This window comes from Somniosus microcephalus, chromosome 13, assembly GCF_052327205.1.
Source record: "Somniosus microcephalus isolate GS21.2 chromosome 13, FLI_Smic_1.0, whole genome shotgun sequence".
Taxonomy (NCBI): domain Eukaryota; kingdom Metazoa; phylum Chordata; class Chondrichthyes; order Squaliformes; family Somniosidae; genus Somniosus; species Somniosus microcephalus.
In genome coordinates this window covers 65,574,328-65,599,091 of record NC_140999.1, presented here as the reverse complement: position 1 = coordinate 65,599,091, position 24,764 = coordinate 65,574,328, and the positions used below count along the sequence as shown (strand labels likewise).

Sequence of the window (24,764 nt, the reverse complement as noted above, 5' to 3'; positions counted from 1 at the left end):
GTGGTGGTGGGCCGCCTTCTTGAACTACTGCAGGTAGCGATTTGATGCAACTGAGGGGCTCGCCGGGCCACTTCAGAGTCAACCATGTTGGCGTGGGACTGGAGTCACATGTAGGCCCAGACTGGGTAAGGACAGCAGGTTTCCTCCCCTAAAGGACATGAGTTGGGTTTTTACGACAATCCGACAGTTTCAGGGTCACTTTTACTGAGACCAGATTTATCTTTCCAGATTTTTTAAAAACTGAATTCAAATTCTCAAACTGCCACGGTGGGATTTGACCTCACGTTCACTAAATTATTAATCCACTAACACAACCATTACACTACCATACCCAACCTGCTACTAGCATGGACAATGGAATCTTCTGACAGTACAGTCTCCCAACAGGGGAATGGGATGGGGGTTGTGGGCATTACCCCCCCATCATAGGTTGTGAAGAAAAACCATCTTGTAGGGCTGGAAACCAAACAGAAATGGCGTCTGACATTTATATTGCCCTGGGTCAGGAATGGCAAATTAAGTCTCCATTGTTTGATTTCCTGCCATTTTATGAGTGTAAAAAGCTTTGTGAGCGTCTTGTGACTATTAATTCCGCACCCTTAAATAAAAACCATTTTGGGAACCAAATATGGGAATATCTGCAAAAAATCTGTTCAGAAGCCTTTGGGAATCAGACTCTTTATAAAGGTGTCAGATATTTTTTTCATTGAATTGGGATTGAAGATGTGTATTAATCATTGACGCAGGTTGCCACTGGCCTCCCAGCTCCATGCCATCCTCCTCCAGCTCCAGATTGGCACATTTCCCATCGCTGTACCACATTTTTAACAGCTATCCCTAAATTCACAAGCTTAGCTTAATTCCCAATCTCCTCTCCTAGAAAGTGATTAATCTTCCAGTGTCCTCATCTCCAGACTAATTGTTTCTGAGTCAGCAAGGTAAGATTCTGTGCCCGTGTCATGGCCTTGACTCAAATAGGATTCTAAACACCATGAAATTATTTTGGGGATCGGGAGACAAGAATCAGTGCCTCGGGAGGGGAGGGAGAAAATGTGACACAAAGTAGACTCTGGTGAAGAAGAGTTGAGAGAAACACACAGAATGGCAGGAGGGGAAGTGATGGGGACTGAGTGCAGCCCCCTCCATTTTTAACCCATGAGGCAGAAGATGGATCTGCTGTAACGTTACTGTGATGCCCCTCACCATTGTTCTGTGGAGGTTTATGGCTGTGGGGAGGAAATGAGTCGGAGTTATTTATGTGCCTGTTAACACGCTACTAATTAAATTAGTCTCCAATTCCCAGGCTGCCTCTGAGATCAAAACAAGGGCCAGTAACAATCTGAAGGGAGTTAACAAAGGGTCTAAGTAGGAGAGTCACAGAGCTCACGGGTCCTGCCCAACTTTTAGCTCAATAGTACAGTTAGATCTTCTAGTTAGATAATCTATTTCGAATCTCCTACCACTTTTATTTACTGTTTTATCATATATAAAAAGAGAAAAAAATGTACACTAGACCCCAGAATTATATATAGCCAAAAAAAGACCAACTTCCACAGTATTTAAAGGACAGGTGTTGGGGGAGGGGTCACGCAGTGGTGCAAAACGGGCAATAGCGAATTGGCAACTTGCCGAAGTCATGGAAAAGAAAATGAGGTGTGGTATAAAACGGGCTTCCGATTCACTATCGCACGCTTTGCACCACCACCGAGAGTTCATTTCACCCCCCACCCCCTCCCCACTGTCACTATCACTGTCACATACACCAGGAGAGAAGGCTAGAGTAAGATAGCATGGAGCAGCTAAATGTTCGTCCGTAAGGGAGATTGAAGACTGCCCAAGTCAAGGATGGAGGTGGTGGTGGTGGGAGGTGGAGCAGAGGCCGTCGTAACTAACCCTGGGTAAACTCTGGGGACCTTCTGGGGAAGAAAGAGGGTAAGAAGGGAAGAAGAGAAAGGTGAGGGGACTCCCTAAGTGTGATGGGTTACTGGCTTTTTCAATACATTAGTCATATGATAGAGTTAAGTAGTCAGTTAGATAGTCTAGTTTGGACCTTCCAGTTAAATAATCTGTTCAGATACTAAAAGAAAGAAAGAAAGCACTTTTGGGGGGGAAAATCGGTTGCTTTGCGCCTCCCATTGCGCTAATGGGGCGCAAATTCAGCGGGAGGTTAGTGGCGGCGGTAGCTGGTAGCAGCCCGCGACGCTGCACCTCCGCCGATGACATCATCGCCGTGCGCAGTGCCCTGGCCGCAAACATGGCTCGCGCCCCCTGACCTACCGCCGGACGCTGTGTCTGACAGGGTCAGGGTGGCGATTTTGCAGCGGGGGCGGTGCAAATTAAAGGGCAGGTGCCGGGCGGCCATTTTTTTTGGGCCACCTGCCAGCACCTGCCCCCTCTCGCCTCCCCCAGCGGGGTGCCGGTCGCGATCGGTCAGCCCAGCACTCCTCTTGAGTGTCAGGCTCTTTTTCCGGCACCCCGCTCCCCTGTGGTCCAGCAGGGCCCCGGTGCGTGCTGCACTAGGCCCCTCCCCTTTAATCAGGAGAGGGAGGCCTGCAGTACCGCGGCATGTGGCGCTGCTGCACGTAGCGCCGCAATATTGAATGCGAGCGCCCCAAGAGGGAGGGGGAGCACTTCCAGTAGCCCCGTCTCCTGCTTGGGGTGCTACTGTTCAATTTCGGGCGCTAAATTTTTTGGGGTGCTTAAAGGAGCCAATTTTTCCCCCTTGACATCCCAAAGCGCTTTACAGCCAATGAAGTACTTTAGTTTTTGAAGTGTAGTCACTGTTGTGATGTAGGAAGCATGCAGCCAATTTGAGCACAGTTAGATCCCACAAACAACAATGCGATAATAACCAGATAATCTGTTTTAGTGGGGGATAAATATTGGCCGGGACACTGGGGAGAACTCTCTTGGTCTTCATCGAAATAATGCAGTGAGACCTTTTACGTCCACCTCAGAGGGCAGACGGGGTCTTGGTTTAACGTCTCATCTAAATGGCGTTACCGTATTAGGGGTGTGTGTTGGCACCAGTACCCGTGCTGTAGAGGCACCCAGACGAGGTAATCTCGGGGGGGAGCGGGCTGAATGGTTCCATCAAGTTAAATTCCATTGGCTATCATTCTCTGTGAGATTGCAGCTCAGTGGGTCACATAGGGCCCACAGTGGCACCTACGAGCGCTCTCCACAAGCTCCGGGCCCACTGGGCTGCACGGTGTCATATCTGACGGAGTTTCCAGGGGAGTCCAGGAACATGCCCAGACACCCCCTTCCCCCAATCTGAAGTCAGGATGGTGGGGTGGGGGGAAGGGGATGCGTAAGATAACTGCACCCCTCTGTCGGAATTTATCATGTGATTGCTTCCCTGGGGCGGAAAGCGGAGTTCAGTTCCACCACAACCTCCGATCTCTCCACTGCCCCATGCTTGACTTCCACTCCAAGAGGGGAGGAGAAGTTCTCAGCTAATACATTTATTGTAGAACTAAAGTGGAACTATCACAGCCAATGCCCTGATGTTCACAAGTTATGTCATGTTGCCTTGCACCATCATCACTTTTGTCAGTTAATCATCACCCTATCACAGATCCCTCTCCCTTTTCCTCTTTTCCTCCCCCCCATTTCCATTTCAATCATTGAGTATATTCAAGACAGAGTTCAATAGATTTTTGGATACTAAGGGAATTAAGGGATATGGGGATCGGGCAGGAAGGTGGATATGAGGTAGAAGATCAGCCATGATCTTATTGAATGGCAGAGCAGGCTCGAGGGGGTAATGGCCCACTCCTGCTCCTATTTCTTATGTTCTTATGTTTTCCATGGCTCTGTCTTAGCTTAAAAGCTGTTCCTCTCTAACGTCTTCCAGTTCTGAAGGAAGGTCACCGACCCGAAACGTTAACTCTGTTTCTCTCTCCACAGATGCTGCTGGACCTGTTGAGTGCTTCTGTCATTTTTTGCTTTTATTGCTGCTGCCACTGGTATCAATATCGAGTCCCACTGCTAAGCAGTGGGTACATTATTTATACCACAGTCACATAGGGCATTTTAATATCCTCAGTCTCATCGATCAAACCAGGCAAGGACAGAATTGCTCCATCAGCACTAAATTATTACAAATAAAACCGTCTTCCTGGGGTTTTTTTCCCCAAGAATACGTTTGCCGCAGAACAAAAGAGGTAATTAATCTGTTACGTGCTGAAAGTTACAATTTTTTTCCAGCTTTTACAATGCACGCATTTTTTAATCCTTAAAATGTTTGGAGAAATTAGTTTGTCATTTCGTCCCATGGACAGATGTGAGAAAGTTTATTTTTAAAATGGAGACGGGCACAGAATCAGAGAATGTCAATTCATTCACAACCCACACAGAGAATGATCGTGGCCTGTGTCTAATGCTGGGAATGTACAGGGGCTCAATCAACATCTAAAGGGGGGAGCATTTCCAACCGGGACGCTTCATCAGAACAGACAGGGCCTTATGGGTCTCGCCCAAAAGGTTAACCGAACTCTTCATTCTTCCTCAGACACCTGGGTGAAGGACCTAGGCCTGTAGTGCAGGATGCAGCCAAGGTTAATAAGAGAAGATGAGGTGAATCTGGACCTTGGTGACACTGAAATACCGACTGACCTGCTGGGAATTTTCAGCTTTTTTTTTGCCACAATTTCACACATTGCCAGCATTTGCCGTTTTATTTTTAATCTCTGAGAGAACATCCGTCTGCGTCTGGCTGAGGGCTTGGCCAACATGCTTCACGGCAAGCTAAAATGAATGACAGCGGGGATTCTGAATCCATGGACAACATTTCTTTAGCTGAACGGAGGCAAGCTTCCCTTGGGGCTCTAACACGGACAGATTAGGAAGTTAAATTTAGACTCACCGCGATAGCTTGGAGCCTCTCCTGTTGAAACAGTGTCTCGGACATCCTGAGGAGGAAAGGAAGGATAGAAAAAATAAATGGTGAGACAAAAAAAACCCAGTGAGAGCTTTTCTGCTGAAAGACAGAAAGAGATGTTGAAGGAATCCATCAGAAATCTTAAAACGGGCAGAAAGATTGGAGAACCTGTTCTGGTCCAGCCTCATGATGCCTGCTTGCAGAAGGTTCAGCAGCAAAGTGCAATCCAACTGAGCACCGAGACTTCAAGATAGTATTCAGCTAATGTCTCACATTACCATAATGCCCTGAGGAGGAGCGGAGTCTCAAATATAAGAAGCTCGCTCTGACCCGGGATAAATGCCGCGTTACTCAAACACCACAGAAATCACAACAATGAGATTTAGGCTGTAAGATACTTGTGCATAGACTCCTGGAATCACACAGCACAGAAGGTGGCTATTCGTGCCCGCGCCTCTTTGAAAGAGCTCTCCAATTAGTCCCATTTCCCCCGCTCTTTCCCCAGAGCCCTGCAAATTTTTCCTTTTCAAATATTTATCCCATTCCCTTTTGAAAGTTACGATTGAATCAGCTTCCACCGCCCTTTCAGGCAGTGCATTCCAGACCATCACAGCACGCTGTGTAAAAAAATTCTCCTCCTCCGTTGTTTGGGCAATTACTTTAAATCTGTGTCCTCTGGTTACCGACCCTCCTGCCAGTGGAAACAGTTTCTCCTTATTTACTCTATCAAATCCCCTCATAATTTTGAACAATATAATATAAATATAACTTTCAGTGGTCTGATTTTTATAAGGCTGTTTGATTTTAATTTGACATTAGCAATCAAAAACCATGCCTTGTACTCCTGATGTGTTATTGGTTACACAGGAACACAGAAGCCAGTTTAGTCACTGAAGGGGCATCCTTGGACAGGTCGAGTTCACTGGAGGGTTTTTTCATGGGGTTAGGGGGTGTTTGGCATCCCAGCCAACCCGGATCTTTGTCTTACCCGACATTCACGTGTTCGCCCTTTCCAGCAGGGGTCGCTGGACATCTCGAAATTAAACAGCACCACTGAGAAAAGCAGCAACACGCGAGGCTCCCAAGGGGGCAGAATCAGCAGAGTTACCGATTCTACCGAGAACCGCACTCTCACCTCCCCATACGTAGAATTATATAGAATTTACAGCACAGAAACAGGCCATTCAGCCCAACTGGTCTAAGAACAGAAGAACATAAGAAATAGGAGCAGGAGTAGGTCTTACGGCCCCTCGAGCCTGCTCCACCATTCAATAAGATCACGGCTGATCATCGACCTCAACTCCACTTTCCCGCCCGATCTCCATATCCCTTGATTCCCCTAGAGGCCAAAAATCTATCAATCTCAGCCTTGAATATACTCAACGACTCAGCATTCACAGCCCTCTGGGGTAGAGAATTCCAAAGATTCACAACCCTCTGAGTGAAGAAATTCCTCCTCATCTCGGTCTTAAATGGCCTACCCCTTATCCTGAGATTATGCCCCTGAGTTCTAGACACTCCAGCCAGGGGAAACAACCTCAGCATCTACCCTGTCAGTCCCCTTCAGAATCTTGTATGTTTCAATGAGATCACCTCTCATTCTTCTAAACTCCAGAGAGTATAGGCCCATTCTACACAATCTCTCATCACAGGACAACCCTCTCATCCCAGGAATCAATCTAGTGAACCTTCGTTGCACCGCCTCCAAGGCAAGTATATCCTTCCTTAGATAAGGAGAGCAAAACTGTGCACAGTACTCCAGGTGTGGTCTCACCAAGACCCTGTACAACTGTAGCAAGACCTCCTTACTCTTATACTCCATGCCAGTCTATGCCGGTGTTTATGCTCCACATGAGCCTCCTCCTACCCCTCTTCATCTAACCCCATCAGCATTTCCTTCTATTCCTTTCTTCCTCATGTGCTTATCTAGCTTCCCCTTAAATGCATCGATGCTATTCGCCTCAGTGATCTAAAGTCCACCCTGCCAACATGTTGTGTGTTGAGAGGTTTGCATTGCACAGCAATCTGGAGCAGGAACCTGGCTGATCCCTGACTGATTTCCCCCTCCCCCACCCCCAGCCCAGGATGTACTGAGATCAATTATAATAATGGATCAACCAACCCAACACAAACCTGGGATTGATCTTGGGACCCTCGTAGTCTGTAGCTCTTACACACGGCTTGTATTGTCTCAGCCACTGATGGCTCACGGCACGCTTACAAATATCATTAATAATAATTTGCCATGAGCCATTTTCCTTCAGTCACCATGAGCTTCACCTGTCAAACCTTACCAGGTATGGCCATGGAATGTGGCTCTCTGCGGTTATGAGAGGAGAGTTCTGGCAACATTCCAGCCGGAAGTTTTACCGTGGAGTTGGGTCAGGTGCGTGCGGGCCGCGTATAGGGATGGGAACGCGATGTTTTGCTCAGCGCGTTCTTCAGGGCAACTTTAACTTAATGGCCCCACTTAAAGCAGTCATGCATGTTTCCCGGCCCAATTAAATGGAGCGGGTCTGATGACATCATCGATGACTCATTTCCAGTGCTGATATTTAAAGCAGCCTTGCACACAACACATTCAAAAGTTGTTAGAGGAGTGTGCACTGAGTACTGAGTACCACTGCCTCATAGTCACCCTCTACAGATGTAGCCCATCCATTCCTTACACTCATTCCATCACTCTCACTCAAACTTCTCTTCTTTCCCTCCTTGCAGAAGAAGAGAGCCCAGAACACGTGGGAGAGACAGAGAACCGGAGGTGGCCATCCAGTATTCACACAACTGACACCAGCAGAGGAGGGGGCCCTGGAGATATCGGGAGTTGCAGAGCTGCTGGTGGTGGGTGATGGAGAGAGGGGGACCTCCCAGCAACATGGTGACAGAATTACATCTCATAAAGTCTCATGTCATACAACAGTCACTCATATAGAATCATAGAATGGTTACAGCACAGAAGGAGGCCATTCGGCCCGTCGAGCCCATGCCGGCTCTCTGCAAAAGCCACTCAGCTAGCCCCACTCCCCCGCCCTTTCCCCGTAGCCCTGCAAATTGTTTTCTTACAGGTACTTAACCAACACCCTTTAGAAAACCGTGATTGAATCTTCCTCCACCACACTCTGAAGCATTGCATTCCAGATCCTAACCACTCGCTGCATAAAACATTTTTCCTCATGTCGCCTTTGGTTCTTTTGCCAATCGCCTTAAATCTGTGTCCTCTGATTCTTGACCCTTCTGCCAATGGGAACAGTTTCTCTCCATCTACTCTGTCCAGACCCCTCATGGTTTTGAACACCTCTATCAAATCTCCTTTCAACTTTCTCTGCTCTGAGGAGAACAACACTAGCTTCCCCAGTCTATCCACGTAACTGAAGTCCCTCATCCCTGGAATCATTCTCGTAAATCTTTTCTGCACACTCTCTAAGGCATTCACATCCTTCCTAAAGTGCGGTGCCCAGAATTGGACACAATACTCCAGCTGAGGCCGAACCAGTGTTTTATAAAAGTTCATCATAACTTCCTTGCTTTTATACTCTTTACCTCTATTTGTGAAGTCCAGGATCCCATAAGCTTTTTTAACCGCTTTCTCAACCTGCCCTGCCACCTTCAATGATTTGTGCACATATACCCCTAGGTCTCTCTGTTCATGCACCCCCTTTAGGATTATACCCTTTAGTTTATATTTCTTCTCTTCATTCTTTCTACCAAAATGTATCACTTCACACTTTTCTATGTTAAATTTCATCTGCTACGTGTCCATCCATTCCACCAGCCTGTCTATGTCTTCTTGAAGTCTATCACTATCCTCCTCACTGTTCACTATACTTCCAAGTTTTGTGTCATCTGCAAATTTTGAAATTGTGCCCACTACACCCACATCCAAGTCATTAATATATATCAAGAAAAGCAGTGGTCCTAGAACCGACCTTTGGGGAACCCCACTGTGTACCTTCCTCCAGTCCGACAAACAACCGTTCACCACTACTCTCTGTTTCCTGTCACTTAGTCAATTTTGTATCCATGCTGCCACTGTCCCTTTTATTCCATGGGCTTCAACTTTGCTGGTGGCACGTTATCAAACATCTTTTGGAAGTCCCCGTACACCATGTCAACCACATTGCCCTCATCAACCCTCTCTGTTACCGCATCAAAAAACTCAGCCAAGTTGGTTAAACACGATTTGCCTTTAACAAATCCATGCTGGCTTTCCTTAATTAATCCACACTTGTCCAAGTGACTGTTAATTTTGTCCCTGATTATTGTTTCTAAAAGCTTCCCCACTACCGAGGTTAAACTGACTGGCCTGTAGTTGCTGGGTTTATCCTTACACTCTATTTTGAACAAGGGTGTAACATTTGCAATTCTCCAGTCCTCTGTTACCACCCCCATTTCTAAGGAGGATTGGAAGATTATGGCCAGTACCTCCACAATTTCCTCCCTCAATTCCTTCAGCATCCTAGGATGCATCCTGTAATGTATATACCTTTAAGTGAGGAACTATCTTTTACAGCTCATGTATACTGCAGTACCGGCAGTGACCACACCTGTATATAGCCCTGAGTAGTAATCTGTACAGATCAGTTCCACTGTGAGCCACGTTGAGTAAACACCTGTTGTACCGTTCTCCGCAGTCTGTGTCTTATTATACACGGACGCAACATTGGCGACGAGGCAAGTTCGAACCTACCTGCAACTCTGCATCACCTCCCGGGGATTCGTTCCTGGAGCTCAGTGGATTGGCGGTCAAGGCCAGAGACTCGGGCGTCGACCACGGGCAACAGCCCAGTCATCCAGCAGAGACTTGAGAATTGCGGGGGAGGCTGTCGAGAGCCAGGCTTGGCTTTCCAGTCGAGGTGGTCCAGCGAAACGGGCTGGCAACAGGTAGTGCGCAGACCCTTCCCGTACAGCGGCAGGCTAGAGCCCGACCGAGCGGCACAGCAAAGGGCCGAGCAACGTCGACGGGGGAGAGAGAGAGGGCAGAGCGCACAGGGTGCAGCTGGTGTTCAGGGGCCGAGCAGCGTCGGAGAGAGGGAGAGAGAGACGCGCAGAAACCCGCGAGGTGCCGCCATTGCCACGAGGACCGCCGAGAGTGGTGTTGGCAGCAGCGCAGGAGAAGCGCGCAAAACATACAGGGCGCCGCCATTGCCACGAGAACCACAGGGAGCGGCGTTGGCAGCAGCGGGGGAGGAAGGAAAGGGCGGGAGACGCCATTTTAAGCCATTGGGTGACACCATTTTAAACCACACCCAAAATGCCGAAGAGTGGCAGTATCACCGCATTTGACAATGAAGTCGAAGATTGCACTACATATGTCGAACGAATAGAGGTGTACTGCAAGGCAAATGAGGTGTCAGATGACAAGAAAGCGTCGGTATTGTTAAATTTAATGGGTGCAAAGACATATGGTTTATTAAGAAATCTAGTAACCCCAACGAAGCCAATGTAAAAGAGTTTTGAAGACATAGTAACGATACTAAAGGAACATTTAAACCCCACACCGCTGCTGATAGCAGAAAGATTCAAGTTTCACAAACGGAACCAGCATAAGGATGAAAGCAATGCTGATTATTTAACAGAACTGCGCAAACTATCGAAACACTGCCAGTTTGGAGCGGGACTGGCAGATATCTTAAGGGACAAGTTTGTGTGTGGGCTTCAAAGTGAAGGAACCCAGAAATGGCTTTTATCTGAAAAGGACCTTACGCTGGAAAAGGCTTTCAGCATTGCGGTATCATATGAAAAGCAGCACGGGGCGCTGCAGAGATACAACAGAGACCGCAAGAATATGGCACAAACGAAATGTCATATGGAACAGAGAAGTGCTATTGCTGCGGCAGAACAACACACGACCAGAATGATTGCTGGTTCAAAGACAAAGTGTGCAGACAGTGTGGAAAAGTAGGACACATAGCACGAGTCTGCAGGTCGGGAAAGAAAACCAGCAATAAGAAACCTACCAAAGAAAAGTACAAGAAGGTACATAAGATGACGGAGAATAGTTCAGATGAACAAAAGAGTGATAGCGACTCCAAAAGCAGGGAACTGAGTTGTCTGAAACTACATAGTGTGATCACAACGGAGGATCACCGAACCATTTGGGTCACTCTCAAGATAGCAGGAGTCCAGGTAAAGATGGAATTGGACACAGGATCAGCCCTAACAGTCATAAACCGACGGGACTACGAGCGGCTATTCTCACACATACCCTTGAGAGACGCAAAAATTATTTTGAAGACGTACACGGGGCAAAAAGTCTACCCCAAAGGAAAAATAAGGGTGACCGTAATATATAACGGTAAGGAAACACCAAAACTAGACCTGTATGTATTACAAGATGGAGGACCACCATTACTGGGACGTGAATGGATCCAGAAAATACAACTGGATTGGCATTCCATACAGGCACTGACTGTGGCTGACAAAAAGGATGACGACGTCACACCTGGGCGACTGTCAAAGATCCTAACTGACGCGAAAGAAGTGTTCCAACAAGGACTCGGAACACTAAAAGGCATGACAGCGACGATTAAAATTGAAGAAAATGCAAGCGCAAAATTTTTTAAGGCCAGACTGGTACCTTATGCGATCCGCCCAGCCATCGAAGCAGAGCTGGAGAGTCTGGAACGTTCAGGTGTACTGTCCAAGGTAGACTGGAGCGAGTGGGCTACACCCATTGTCCCAGTGATGAAAAAGTCGTTGAGCAGCACGCCTGGGGAACCAAGGAAGGTTCGCATCTGTGGGGACTTTAAGGTAACAGTGAACCCGGTCCTTCACACCGTACAATATCCACTTCCGCGGATTGAAGATATTTTCGCCTCGCTATCTGGAGGGAAACGCTTCACTAAGATTGATCTGGCCCAGGCGTATCTGCAAATGGAGGTAGAAGAAGCATCAAAAAATTACCTCACAATCAACACCCATAAAGGTCTCTACCAATAAAACTGGCTGGTATTCGGGGTAGCATCAGCTCCGGCTATTTGGCAGAGGGCAATGGAACAAGTCCTGCAAGGGATCCCAGGAACCCAGTGTTATTTGGACGACATCCTGGTCACGGGCGAAAATGACAGTGATCACCTTGCCAACCTGGAGCAGGTGCTCACTAGATTGCAGGAATATGGGCTCCGAGCTAACCGCCCCAAATGCGAGCTTTTTAGAAAACAGATCTCGTATTGTGGCCACGTTATCGATAAAGAGGGGTTACATAAGTCCCCAGAGAAGGTTGAGGCAGTAGTCAAGTCTCCAGCACTTGAAAATGTGTCACAACTGAGGTCGTTCCTCGGGCTGGTAAACTACTACCATAAGTTCTTGCCAAATTTGCCTACAATACTACACCCACTGAACACCCTACTGCAAACTGGGGTGCCATGGAAGTGGAGTGACGAATGTAGACGAGCTTCCCAGAAGAGCAAAACACTAATCACATCGAAAGAGGTATTGGCCCATTACAACCCAGCATTACCAATTCGGTTGGCATGTGATGCGTCACCCTACGACATTGGAGCGGTGCTGTCGCACAAATTCTCAGACGGCTCAGAGAGGCCAATAGCCTTTGCGTCACGATCACTAACCTCAGCCGAGCGTAACTACGCCCAGATTGACAGGGAAGCCCTCAGCCTAGTGTGGGGAGTGAAAAAGTTCAATCACTATCTGCACGGGCAGAAATTCACATTGCTGACGGATCACCAGCCTCTTGTCTCCATTTTTAATCCGAAGGGCGTTCCGGTGATGACTGCGCAACGGCTACAAAGATGGTCACTTTTTCTAGGGGCGCACCACTATGAGATTGAATATAAGGGCACGAAACAGCATGGAAATGCTGAAGGGCTATCACGCCTGCCACTGCCTACTGCGGAGGAAGCACCAGCAGTGGATCCTGTCGAAATATTCCATTCGACTATAGTTGAATACCTACCGGTAACTAACGCTTGTATCGAAAAGGAAACCCGAAATGACCCGACACTGTCTCGGGTATATGATTTGACGGTGAAGTGATGGCCAGCACATGGCGACTCACTGTTGCCAGCATTCGCGACAAGGAGAGAACAGCTGTCAGTGTGCCGGGAGACCTTGATGTGTGGATCCCGAGTGGTAATGCCACCCAAGTTAAGGGATAGAGTGCTCAATGACCTTCATGAGGGTCATCTGGGAGGGGTAAAAATGAAAAGCCTAGCCAGGGCTTATGTGTGGTGGCTGGGAATCGATAAACAAATTGAGGACCTGACCAAGAGCTGCTCAGGATGCCAGAAAGTCCAAAATGCACCACCACAGGCCCCTCTACACCCATGGGAATGGCCCTCATCTCCATGGCAATGGGTGCATATTGATTTTGCTGGTCCATTCATGGACTCAATATTTTTAATAGCCGTGGATGCGCATTTGAAATGGCCTGAGGTCATCAAAATGTCCTCCACCACCACGGAGAAAACTATGGTAGTCCTACGGACCATTTTTGCCAGGAATGGCTTGCCAGAACAGATTTGCTCCGACAACGGACCACAGTTTGTGTCCGAAGAGTTCCGGAGGTTCTTGAAAAAGAATGGGGTAAGGCAGTACACATCCGCCCCGTATCATCCAGCCACAAATGGATTGGCTGAGAGGTTCATACAAACCTTTAAGAAGACAATAAAGGCTATGTACAATAACAACATTCCGTTGCAGCACAAGGTGGACAATTTCCTGTTCGCCTACCGGAATGCGACACATGCAGTCACCAACCAGGCCCCAGCCATGATGTTCTTTCACCGAAGGTTAAGATCTCGCCTGGATTTGCTCAGACCAAACGTACGAAGAGATGTTGAGAGTAAGCAATTCCAGCACATCCATGAGAAGCCAACAAGGAGCTTCAATGTAGGGCAACCAGTCTTGGCCCGCGACTACCGAACAGAAAAATGGCAGCCAGGAACGATATGCACACGGCAGGGCCCACTAATGTACACAGTGGATGTTGGGGAGAGCATCGTGAGACGCCATGCTGACCAGATCCTAGAGTCACAGGAACAAGTCAACCCCATGCCTCGCCCATACGTACCTGGTGATGAACCCGATGTACAGGTCGCATCTACTCCAGAAACAGTAGCATCGGAAGCTGATGAACCAACCGACGACAGGGGGCCAGAATCGCCTCCGCACCAAGAGCAAGACACTCGGGAAAGGCGCTATCCAGAAAGGATCAGGAAGTCTCCCCAAAGACTGAATATATAAATAGACTATTTTCAGCTGATGTTGCATGTTAAAAGTGTTAATTGTAATTAATTTGATATTTAATTGTTAAATGAGTGTTATGGTACTGTTAATCTAAAAGGGGAGGAATTGTAATGTATATACCTTTAAGTGGGGAACTATCTTTCATAGCTCATGTATACTGCAGTACCGGCAGTGACCACACCTGTATATAGCACTGAGTTGTAATCTGTACAGATCAGTTCCAATGTGAGCCACGTTGAGTAAACACCTGTTGTACCGTTCTCCGCAGTCTGTGCCTTATTATACACGGACGCAACACATCCCATCTGTGCCTGGTGACTTATCGACTTTAAGTACAGCCAGCCTTTCTAATACCTCCTCTTTATCAATTTTTATTCTATCAAGTATATCCTCTACCTCCTTCTTCACTATGTCTATGGCAGCATCCTCTTCCTTGGTGAAGACAGATGCAAAATACTCATTTAGTACCTCAGCCATGCACTCTGCCTCCATGCATAGGTCTCCTTTTTGGTCCCTAATTGGCACCACCCCCCGTCTTACTACCCGTTTACTATTTATATGCCTGATGTCAGCAGCCAGTGAAATGCCATCATGTGCATAATGGCAACGTTACCCATTCTTATTACAACACCTCTAACTCATCTCTTTACTCTCCCACAGGTCCATCAAGTGCCCCCCAACTGTCCAGCTGGAGGAAGATGACTCCTTAGAGGAGCCTCCAGCCTCTGAGGGTGCACCGGCCGCAGACCCAAGCGCACCCAGCACCAAAGTAGATACGCACACCTCGGTGGGTCCTGTGCACCATAGAGTAGAGTTGTCACCTGGTGTCTCACAATTCACAAGTGAGCAAGAGCAGGTAGTTTCGACAGGGACAGCAGTGGAGACTCCTCGCCGGAGGGTGCAGGATGCTCCAAGCTCTGCTGAGATGAATGCAGATGCTGAGCCTCGGGGTCCATCGAGAAAGAGGGTGATCTTGGAGGGGCAGCAACAATTGCACGAGGCACTGGCATCATTCGCAGCCGCAATGTCTGCAAATGTTCAGAGAATGGAGGAGTCCATCTCCAACATGAGCACCACAATGTCACAGGCGATGGCGATGATGTGCTGTTCCATGGAAAGGATGGCCGCCTGCATGGAGCAGCAAATGCGCCAGTCATGTGAGCACATGCTCACTGTGGACAACAGATGGCTCATAGACTTCCTCTCTAGGAGGGATATAAATGTAGACTTGGGCGTTCATCACCCCACTGCTGTACAGCAAGGTACTCTCCAGCTCCTTGTTAGCATGGAAGTGCAGGTGACCCATGAGAGGGATGATGGTGAGAGGAGATATGGAAGCGGCGGCTCTTCTCAAAGTGCTCCCAATTCTCCCCTGTTGCCTCCCCCTCAGTCAGCGCCCCACATGCTTCCGCGGACCCCAGTGGCTGAGTCTGCCCCTACACAGTCACAGGAGGAGCAAACTTTGGCAGGGCCATCACAGGCTCCCAAACCCAGAGGACGTCTGCCAAAAGTGTCTAATGAGACGCAGCAGGGAAGTAAGCAGCTTCCTCTACATCTGCTGAAGCCACAGGGGTAGCACCTCATAGAAGCACTCGGAAAAGAAAAATGACACAAAAGTAGATGCACACGGGTATGCACATAGGTGTATCAAAAAATGTTAATGTTAAGTTTCAGTTATTTTGATTACATACATAAATGTATTTCTTTGCACCACTTTCCAGTCTTGTCCATTTTTGCCTCAAACCTTGGAAGTGGCTTTGTCACTTGGAGTCAATGGTGAGACATTACTTAACCTCGAGCTATGGGGGTTTGGGTGAGAGGAATGGCTTGGTCATTGTAGGGATGCTTTATGGTGTTGTTGGAGGGGCAGAAATTTAGTACAGCATGTGGCAGCCATATAGGTGCACTGGAGCAAGCTAAGTAAATTTGGCCATGATGAGGCCATCCTGGGCCTCCTGAGCAGCAATATGCGCGGCTGCTGGTGTCATCTCCACCTCTGGTTCCTCCTCCTGCTCCTCATCATCTTCCACCTCCTCCTCCTCCTCTGAAAAGGCTGTGCACTGTACGCCTTGCTCCTCCTGCAGTTCCAATCCTCGCTGCTGCGCTATGTTGTGCAGCGTGCAACAGACGACGATGATTCTGGAGACCTTGGCTGGTGCGTACTGAAGAGCTCCTCCAGATCTGTCAAGGCATCTGAAGCGCATCTTAAGCATGCCTATTATTTGCTCTATGACACATCTGGTGGCAATGTGGCTCTCATTATAATGCTCCCGGGCTTCAGCACTTGGCATCCTCAAGGGTGTTATCAGCCACGTCTTCAGTAGATAGCCCTTGTCTCCAAGCAGCCAGTCTGTTTGGGGGTGTGAAGAGCTAAGGGAGGGTGGACTGGCGCAGAACGAAAGAGTCATGACAGCTGCCAGGGAATCTGGCGCACACATGCATGCTGATCTTTTTATAGTTGCAGATGTGCTGCACATTGAGGGAGTGGAAGCCCTTGTGGTTCGCAAACACTCCTGGGCGATGAGGGGGTGCCTTCATGGCCACGTGTGCGCAGTCGATGATACCCTGCACCTGTGGGAAGTCAGCCAGAGCCACAAAGCCGAGCGCCCGCTCAGTAACACTGGCTTCATCAGTGGCAAAGTTGATATCATTGGCTGACTTGTGAAACATGGCATCGGTCACCTGGGTGATGCACCTGAGGACAGCCGACTGTGAGATCCCATAAGTGTCTGCTGCAGATCCCGGGAAGGAGCCTGAAGTGAAGTAGTTAATGGGGAACAAAGAAATGGCTGACCAATTAAATACATCTGTCTTCACAAAGGACGACACAAATAACCTCCCAGAGATGTTGGGGAACATAGGGTCTGATGATAGGGAGGAACTGAATGAAATCAGTATTTGTAGGGAAATGGTGTTCGGGAAATTGATAGGATTGAAGGCCGATAAATCCCCAGGGCCTGATGATCTACATCCTAGGGTACTTAAGGAAGTGGCCCTAGAAATAGTAGATGCATTGCTGATCATCTTCCAACATTCGATGGAATCTGGAACAGTACCCATGGATTGGAGGGTAGCTAATGTTACCCCACTATTCAAAAAAGGTGGTAGAGAGAAAACGGGGAATTACAGACCGGTAAGCCTGACATCGGTAGTGGGGAAAATGCTAGAGTCCATGATAAAAGATGTAATAGCAGAGCACTTGGAAAACAGTGACAGGATCGGACAAAGTCAACATGGATTTACAAAAGGTAAATCGTGCTTGACTAATCTACTGGAATTTTTTGAGGATGTAACTAATAAAATAGATAAGGGAGAACCAGTGGATGTGGTGTATTTGGACTTTCAGAAAGCTTTCGATAAGGTCCCACATAAGAGATTAGCGTGTAATGTTAAGGCACATGGGATTGGGGGCAAGATATTGACTTGGATAGAGAACTGGTTGGCAGATAGAAAGCAAAGGGTTGGAATAAACGGGTCTTTTTCCGAGTGGCAGGCAGTGACTAGTGGGGTATCGCAGGGATCGGTCCTTGGACCCCAGCTATTCACAATATATATTAATGATCTAGACAAGGGAACTAGATGTAATATCTCCAAATTTGCAGACGACACAAAGCTGGGTGGGCGTGTGTGCTGTGAGGAGGATGCCGAGAAATTACAGGATGATTTGGACAGGTTGGGTGATTGGGCAGATGCATGGCAGATGCAATATAACATGAATAATTGTGAGGTTATCCACTTTGGTGGCAGAAACAGGAAGGCAGATTATTATCTGAATGGCAATAGATTGGGAGAAGGGGAAGTGCAACGAGACCTGGGTGTCCTTGTGCACCAGTCGCTGAAGGTAAGCATGCAGGTGCAGCAGGCGGTTAAGAAGGCAAATGGTATGTTGGCCTTCGTAGCAAGAGGGTTTGACTACAGGAACAAGGATGTCTTGCTGCAGTTGTACAGGGCCTTGGTGAGACCACATCTTGAGTATTGTGTGCAGTTTTGGTCGCCTTATCTGAGGAGGGATATTCTTGCCATGGAAGGAGTTCAGCGAAGATTCACCAGGCTGATACCTGGGATGGCAGGAATGACGTATGAGGAGAGATTGGGACGATTGGGCTTGTACTCGCTGGAGTTTAGAAGAATGAGAGGGGATCTCATTGAAACTTATAAAATTCTGGCAGGACTGGGCAGACTAGATGCAGGGAGGATGTTCCCGATGGTCGGGGAGTCCAGAACCAGGGGTCACAGTCTAAGGATAAGGGGTAGGCCTTTTAGGACAGGAATGAGGAGGAATTTCTTCACCCAGAGAGTGGTGAACCTGTGGAATTCTCTACCACAGAAGGCGGTAGAGGCCAATACATTAAATATATTCAAGAAGGAGTTGGATATATTCCTTAAGGCTAAAGGGATCAAGGGGTATGGGGAGAAAGCAGGGACCGGGTACTGAACTTGGATGATCAGCCATGATCGCATTGAATGGCGGAGCAGGCTCGAGGGGCCAAATGGCCTACTCCTGCTCCTATCTTCTATGTTTCTATGAGGGCGGTGGTGACTTTGACAGCCAATGGTAAGGAGCGTCCACCAGGACCTCTGGGCAGCAGGTCTTGTTCCAGTGAGCTACAAATATCTGTGATGACCTGGCGCGATAGCCTGAGCCTCCTGAAGCACTGCTGCTCAGTCATGTTGAGGAAGCTCCACCTCTGGCATGCTGCAGCCCTGTGGTGCCCCCCATTCTCCTGTGGAGCATTAGGTTGTTGTGGAGAAGGTTGCTAGTTGCTGCTGCTGCTGCTGTTGGTGTGGCTGTTGCTGCTGCTGGTGGGGCTCATCCTGGTCCGATTCTGAGGACCAAGGTGAGACAGTATAAGCGGCACCCATGCTGATGTAGTAGATGGCAGGTAAAGTGGAGATCAGAGGGCAAATCCCTCAATGTTGTGATAGTGAGTAGCAATGTGGTGAGAGTGGCTTCTGAGGTTTCAGAAATGACCTGCAAACTGCTGACCACATAAATCTGTGGTCAAAATGGAGTGAGCAAGAGCCTTTCCATGAGGCAGGTAATGAGATGTAATGTTGCAGTATTTATGTGCTTTTCCCAGCTCTCAATGAATGGACTCGCCAATAGCCACTGAGCTTTCACCTCCCCTTCACAGGCGAGGTACCCGAGCTGCGTGAATCCTGTGTTACCTAAATGGTGAAAGATTGGGGAATGCAGATGCTCAAAGGGACCTGGGTGTCCTTGTACATTAGTCACTGAAAGTGAATGTGCAGGTGCAGCAAGCCATTAGGAAGGCAAATGGTATGCTGGCCTTCATTACAAGAGGATTTGAGTACAGGAGTAAAGAAGTCTTACTCAAATTATATAGGGCCTTGGTGAGCCCATGTCTGGAGGACTGTGTACAATTTTGGTCTCCTTACCTAAGGAAGGGTATACTTGCCATAGAGGGAGTGCAACGAAGATTCACGAGATTGATTTCTGGGATGGCGGGACTGTCGTATGAAAAGAGATTGAGTAAACTAGGCCTGTATTTTCTTGAATTCAGAAGAATGAGAGGGGTCTCATTGAAGCATACAAAATTATTACAGGGCTTGATAGGGTGGATGCTGGGAGAATGTTTCCCTTGGCTGGGGAGTCTAGAACCAGGGGCTACTGCCTCAGGATAAAGGGTAGGCCATTCAGGATGAGATGTGAAGAAATTTCTTTACACAGAGGGTGGTGAACCTTTGGAATTCTCTACCCCAGAGGGCTGTGGAGACTGAGTCTTTGGGTATATTCAAAACAGAAGTCGATAGATTTCTGACCAGTAAAGGCATCAAGGGATATTGCGATAAGGCCGGTGAATGGAATTGAGGCAGAAGATCAGCCATGATCTCATTGAATGGAGGAGCAGGCTCGAAGGACCGAATGGCTGACTCCTGCTCCTATTTCTTATGTTCTTATGTAAAAGTCAAAAGCTGGCGCTAAAAACACTCTTAAAGGTGTCTCAACAAGCAGTTGATGACCTGAATGAGGTCGTCCGCCTCTGCCGATCGGGTCCGTGTTGCGCCTTCAAAGTCGTCCCAGTTAAATGTGCGAGGCGGTGGGATGACAACGGGTTCCTGACGTGTTCGCTATTTACAGGATTTTTACTGCCGACCCGCCCACAAACCCGCACACTCGGCAACGGGAAAATTCCGGCCTACGTTTACATGTCGATTGAGGCTCTAGGGAGACTCTCCCACTAAATAACCCACTAAACAAAGGGCAGATTCCTCTCAATAGAACACCAAAGATAACCCCTTTCCTTCCATAATTAACGATTAATCAACTAAACTACCTGTCTTTGAAATGGGCAATTTCTGGGAAGGGTTTTGCTAGCGGATTGGTCGTTACGGAGTTAGGGAGACGCTCTTCTGTTTTGCATTAAAGGAGGAATTTAAAGGAGGTGTGGTATAGGCAGTGTATAGTGGTCTGTGTCAGTACATTTCTACCTGCTCTCTTGGCAGAGACCTCCCTGCACCACACATCCCTCCCTGAGCTAGAGGTCTATCCCTAGGGCTGTACCAATGTTGCTCAATAGCTGCCCATTAAGATTTGTGCAGGAGTAGTCCGGCCCTCTGATTTGCCTCCTTGACTTCCCACCGGCACAGTTGAGTTTAGATGAATCATTTTATGGCGGGGATTGTGGGCTGCAAACCCATGATCAGGGTGTGCTCTTCTCCCTTTGGATTGCCACTGTTGTTTCCCCTGGAGGGCAGGAGTCAAGGCTGTGAGAACCAATCAGTTGGGTTGTTGTAGGTGGGACTGGAGCCTGCCAATCAGATGCTACTTTCTCCCACTGTTAGTTGCACATGAACACAACCTGGTTAGCTAGCGGGTTTAATGGGATGTGTGATTGGGAGCTAGTCACCTGGCTAGGTAATGGTTTACTGGACTGTGATTAGGAGTTAGTGACCTGGTTAGCTAGCGGGTTTAATGGGATGTGTGATTGGGAGCTAGTCACCTGGCTAGGTAATGGTTTACTGGACTGTGATTAGGAGTTAGTGACCTGGTTAGCTAGCGGGTATAATGGGATGTGTGATTGGGAGCTAGTCACCTGCTTATAAAATTATTTAAATGAGCTGCTGATGTACTTTGGTTAATGGGGCCAACCTGATAAAGGGTGTCATGACCTGGTAAAGGGGTCACTTTGTTGTGAGGTACTTCAACTAACAGGCCAACTGTACAATAAGAGGAACATTTTTACACAAACCCTGTGAGGGAGTGCAGTGTGTAGCAGAACACTGCTGCAAGCTTGTATTTCAAACCTTCCTCTAATGTAGCAGTTCACCATTTGTAGAATATTAATGTCATTCATTATGCATGTTTGTCAAGGCTATCAGATATCAGCTTTAAAAGCGTCAAATCAAATTCCGCACTGAAAAGATTCAGTCTCCGGAGAATCTTCACTGTTTCCCACCACCGAGCACACCTAGCTTCGGTTTACTGTACTGGCAAATCCGATGTCCCCTCACGACTTTCCCTCCGAGGCTGTATGGTGGAGTCTGGAAACCTACAGGGAGTGACTTACTCCGAGGCCTCACAGCTGAGGCCCAGGATGGAATTCAACCTGTCCTTCCAACAACAGGAACCTCTGTCAAGGGATCTGTGGACTTCAAGTGGAGTCGACAAAGAAGCATCAGGAGTCCCCTCACCCTTCTCCTCACAGGTACAGTCCTGGATGGAGGAGCCTGAGAATGTTAGCCTCCAGAGCCTGGGACCTAGAGCTGGACATACTGAGCTTAATTCCTAGCTGGAGCCTGGTGGAGGAATCTGAGGCTTTTTTACAGTTTCTGTTCCAGAGCCTACAAAATGTGATAGGCCAGAGGGGTGAGATTAAGGGTAAGAATGAGAAAAAAGAAAGTAGTTCCATTCGTATAGTGCCTTTCATGACCTCAGGACATCCCAAAGCGCGATGCAGCCGATCAAATGTAATCACTGTTGTAATGTAGGAAACACGGCAGCCAACTTGTGCACAGCAAGCTCCCACAAACAGCAATGAGATAAATGACTGGATCATCTGTTTCTAGGTGTTGGTTTGAAGGATGACTATTGGGGAGAACTCTCCTGCTCTTTGAATAGCACCATGAGACCTTTTACATCCACCTGGGAGGGCAGGCAGAGCCTTGGTTTAACATCTCATCCGAAATACGGCACCTCCGACAGTGCAGCACTCCCTCAGCACTGCCTACTGTTGACATTTTTCATTGTTGTTGTTGTTGAAAAGAATCTGCAATGTCAAACTGGCTTAGATTTACTCAAGGAATTCTGTAAGTTCCGCTCTGGTTAAGGTCACTACATTACCTTGGCATCAATCACGTGAATATTAATGTTCTTGAGGAATGAGTGCAAGTATGAAGGGTCAATCCATTGACAGGAGGCAATGGGGGAGTTGTGCTGATGGGGATTGTATATGACTGTGGTACCATGCAGATCCATTTAGCCTTCTCTCCTGAGTTCCAGCAGGAGACTAGCTAGCAAAGGTCACATAGCTAACTTAGAAAACATTCCTGTAAACGGCCTCAAGGTTATTTTCTGGTCAAAACAGTTTTGCTGCCTGTATCAGTCACACTTAGGAGCCCTGTTTGTATTGAAAAACAAGACCGTTTGACATCAAACATCTAACACTGGAAGAACCGTTAACATTGATCTATTGCGTTGTTTCACCCAACGCTGTCAGAAGTTCATTTTAATGAAAGCATTCCTCTTGGAAACCATTGCTTAACGCTTCGGAGAGGAAAAGTAAAGAAATTGCATTTAATAAAGCAACTTATGAAGAACTGCACTGATGATGAACTGCTTTGAATTGCAGTTGCTGTTGTTGAGTAGGGGAACCTGGCAACCGTTTTGCGCACAGCAGGATCCCACAAACAGCAATGGGAACAAATGGCCAATTAGCCTGTTTGTGTTACGGTGGTGTTGGTTGAGGGAGGAATGTCGTTCAGGACACTGGATGAACTCTCTGCCAGTCTTGAACTAACAGCATGGGATCTTTAACATCAGCCTTGGCTTGATGTCTCATCCAAAGGATGAATAAAAGTAAACTAACGGTAAAGATGACCACAGGCCGATCATGCGAGATCTTCTAATTATCATTGGTAGCAACACTGGTGCCACCTTCACATTAACCCATTGAGACAACAATCCCATCACCAAGTCCATTCAGTACTTCCCCTATTTAAAATGTCATCGGCCTTTCACTGTCTATCACCATCATTGCTACCAGGAGAATGGCTGCCATTCAGGGGTCACCTCACAGCAAGCACACCTTTCGCTCGTTTTTATATTTGTTCATAGGATGTGGGTGACACTGGCAAGTTAGCATTTATTGCCAATCCCCAGTTGCCCTGTGGGCATTAAGGGGGAAAAATTTGGTTGGTTAGCGCCTCCCGTTAGTGCTTCCGGGGGGGCGCTAACGAGGCGCTAAGAACTTAGCGCCCAAAAGCGGCGATTTTATCGCTGCTCGCGAAATTGACCAGTCGTTTTGCGGCAGCGCTAAACACTACCGCCGTGATCTCCTGAGACCGCAGAATGTGACGTCAGTCAAGCGCGCAACGCCCTGGTAGCGCCCCGGACCGGATATTGAGTCGCGCCCCCTGCCTTAGTGCCTGCCGCTAGGAATGACAGGTAGAGGGGAACGTTTTCAAGTCGGGAAGGGGCTGGGGGACTGCTATTTAAAGGCGAGCACTTCCTGCTTTTTCTTGTCAGCAACATTTTTGGTTTTAACGCTGCCCTAAGGAGTTTTGGCCCTTAGCACCACTTTTGAGGTTCCTAAGCGCCGAGCTCTGTCCCTGGGCCTATCCATTAGTGCTTCCAACACAACTGCTTTTGAGGTCTCTCCAGGCTGTGATTCATGGCTGCAATGAGCAGGGTGTGGCTGGCCGGCAAGATGGCCCCTCCCCTTTAAGAACTGGAAGGTGCCAGTCTGTCTGGCTTCCATGGTTACTGGCATCGTCTGAGCTTCGGTAGCGTTCTGAGATAGCACCTCGCTCCCTGACATTTGCGCCTTAAGAGAGGTGTGCAGCGCCTGATTTAGCGCTCAAATCACCTACAGGTGCGATAGAGGCAAACTTTGCAGTCAGAGGCAATAATTAGCACCGGGCGCTAAACTTTGCACCCGGCCGATATGAACGCCCCAAAATGGGCGATACCGAATTATTCCCCCTGAGAGTCAACCTTATAGTGTGGGACTGGAGTCAAGTGTAGGCCCAGACCAGGTAAGGATGGCAGGTTTCCTTCCCTGAACAACATCAATGAACCAGTTGGGTTTTTATGACATTTTGGCAGCTTTCGTGGTCACTTTTTCTGGTGACAGCCCACAAAAGATGCATTGATTTGAATTTCACACCTTGCCATGGTGGGCCAGTGAGGCTATCATTCTTCTGGGTCTATCTGACTTATACTGCACATGGAATTCAAGCGCACCAGCAGTCACAATGAAATGTCTCTGCCAAAAACTAAATAGCAGCCAGCTGGTGGCAACCATTTACGTCTGCCGTTGTTGACACTTTGCTCTGGTGTCCCACTAACACACTGTGGTGTATTCTATGTGCCCAGTGGGTAGCACTCTCGCCTCTCAGTGAGAAGGTCGAGGGTTCAAGCTCCACTCCAGAGACTTGAGCACATATTTTACTCTGACAATACAGTGAGTGATGCACTGTCTGAGGTGCCGTC

The 24,764-nt window shown here is 48.0% G+C and overlaps 1 protein-coding gene across 2 annotated transcripts in view; it reads right to left on the bottom strand.

Annotated features, from left to right (window-relative positions):
- The window catches only part of palm1a (paralemmin 1a), a 661,170-nt gene that overhangs the window by 429,876 nt on the left and 206,530 nt on the right, over positions 1–24,764 (bottom strand). For both annotated transcript variants that reach the window (XM_086004975.1, XM_086004976.1), the window contains exon 2: positions 4,871–4,916. In XM_086004975.1, coding sequence (XP_085861101.1) covers positions 4,871–4,916 — 46 coding nt within the window. The remainder of the gene's footprint in view (positions 1–4,870; positions 4,917–24,764) is intronic.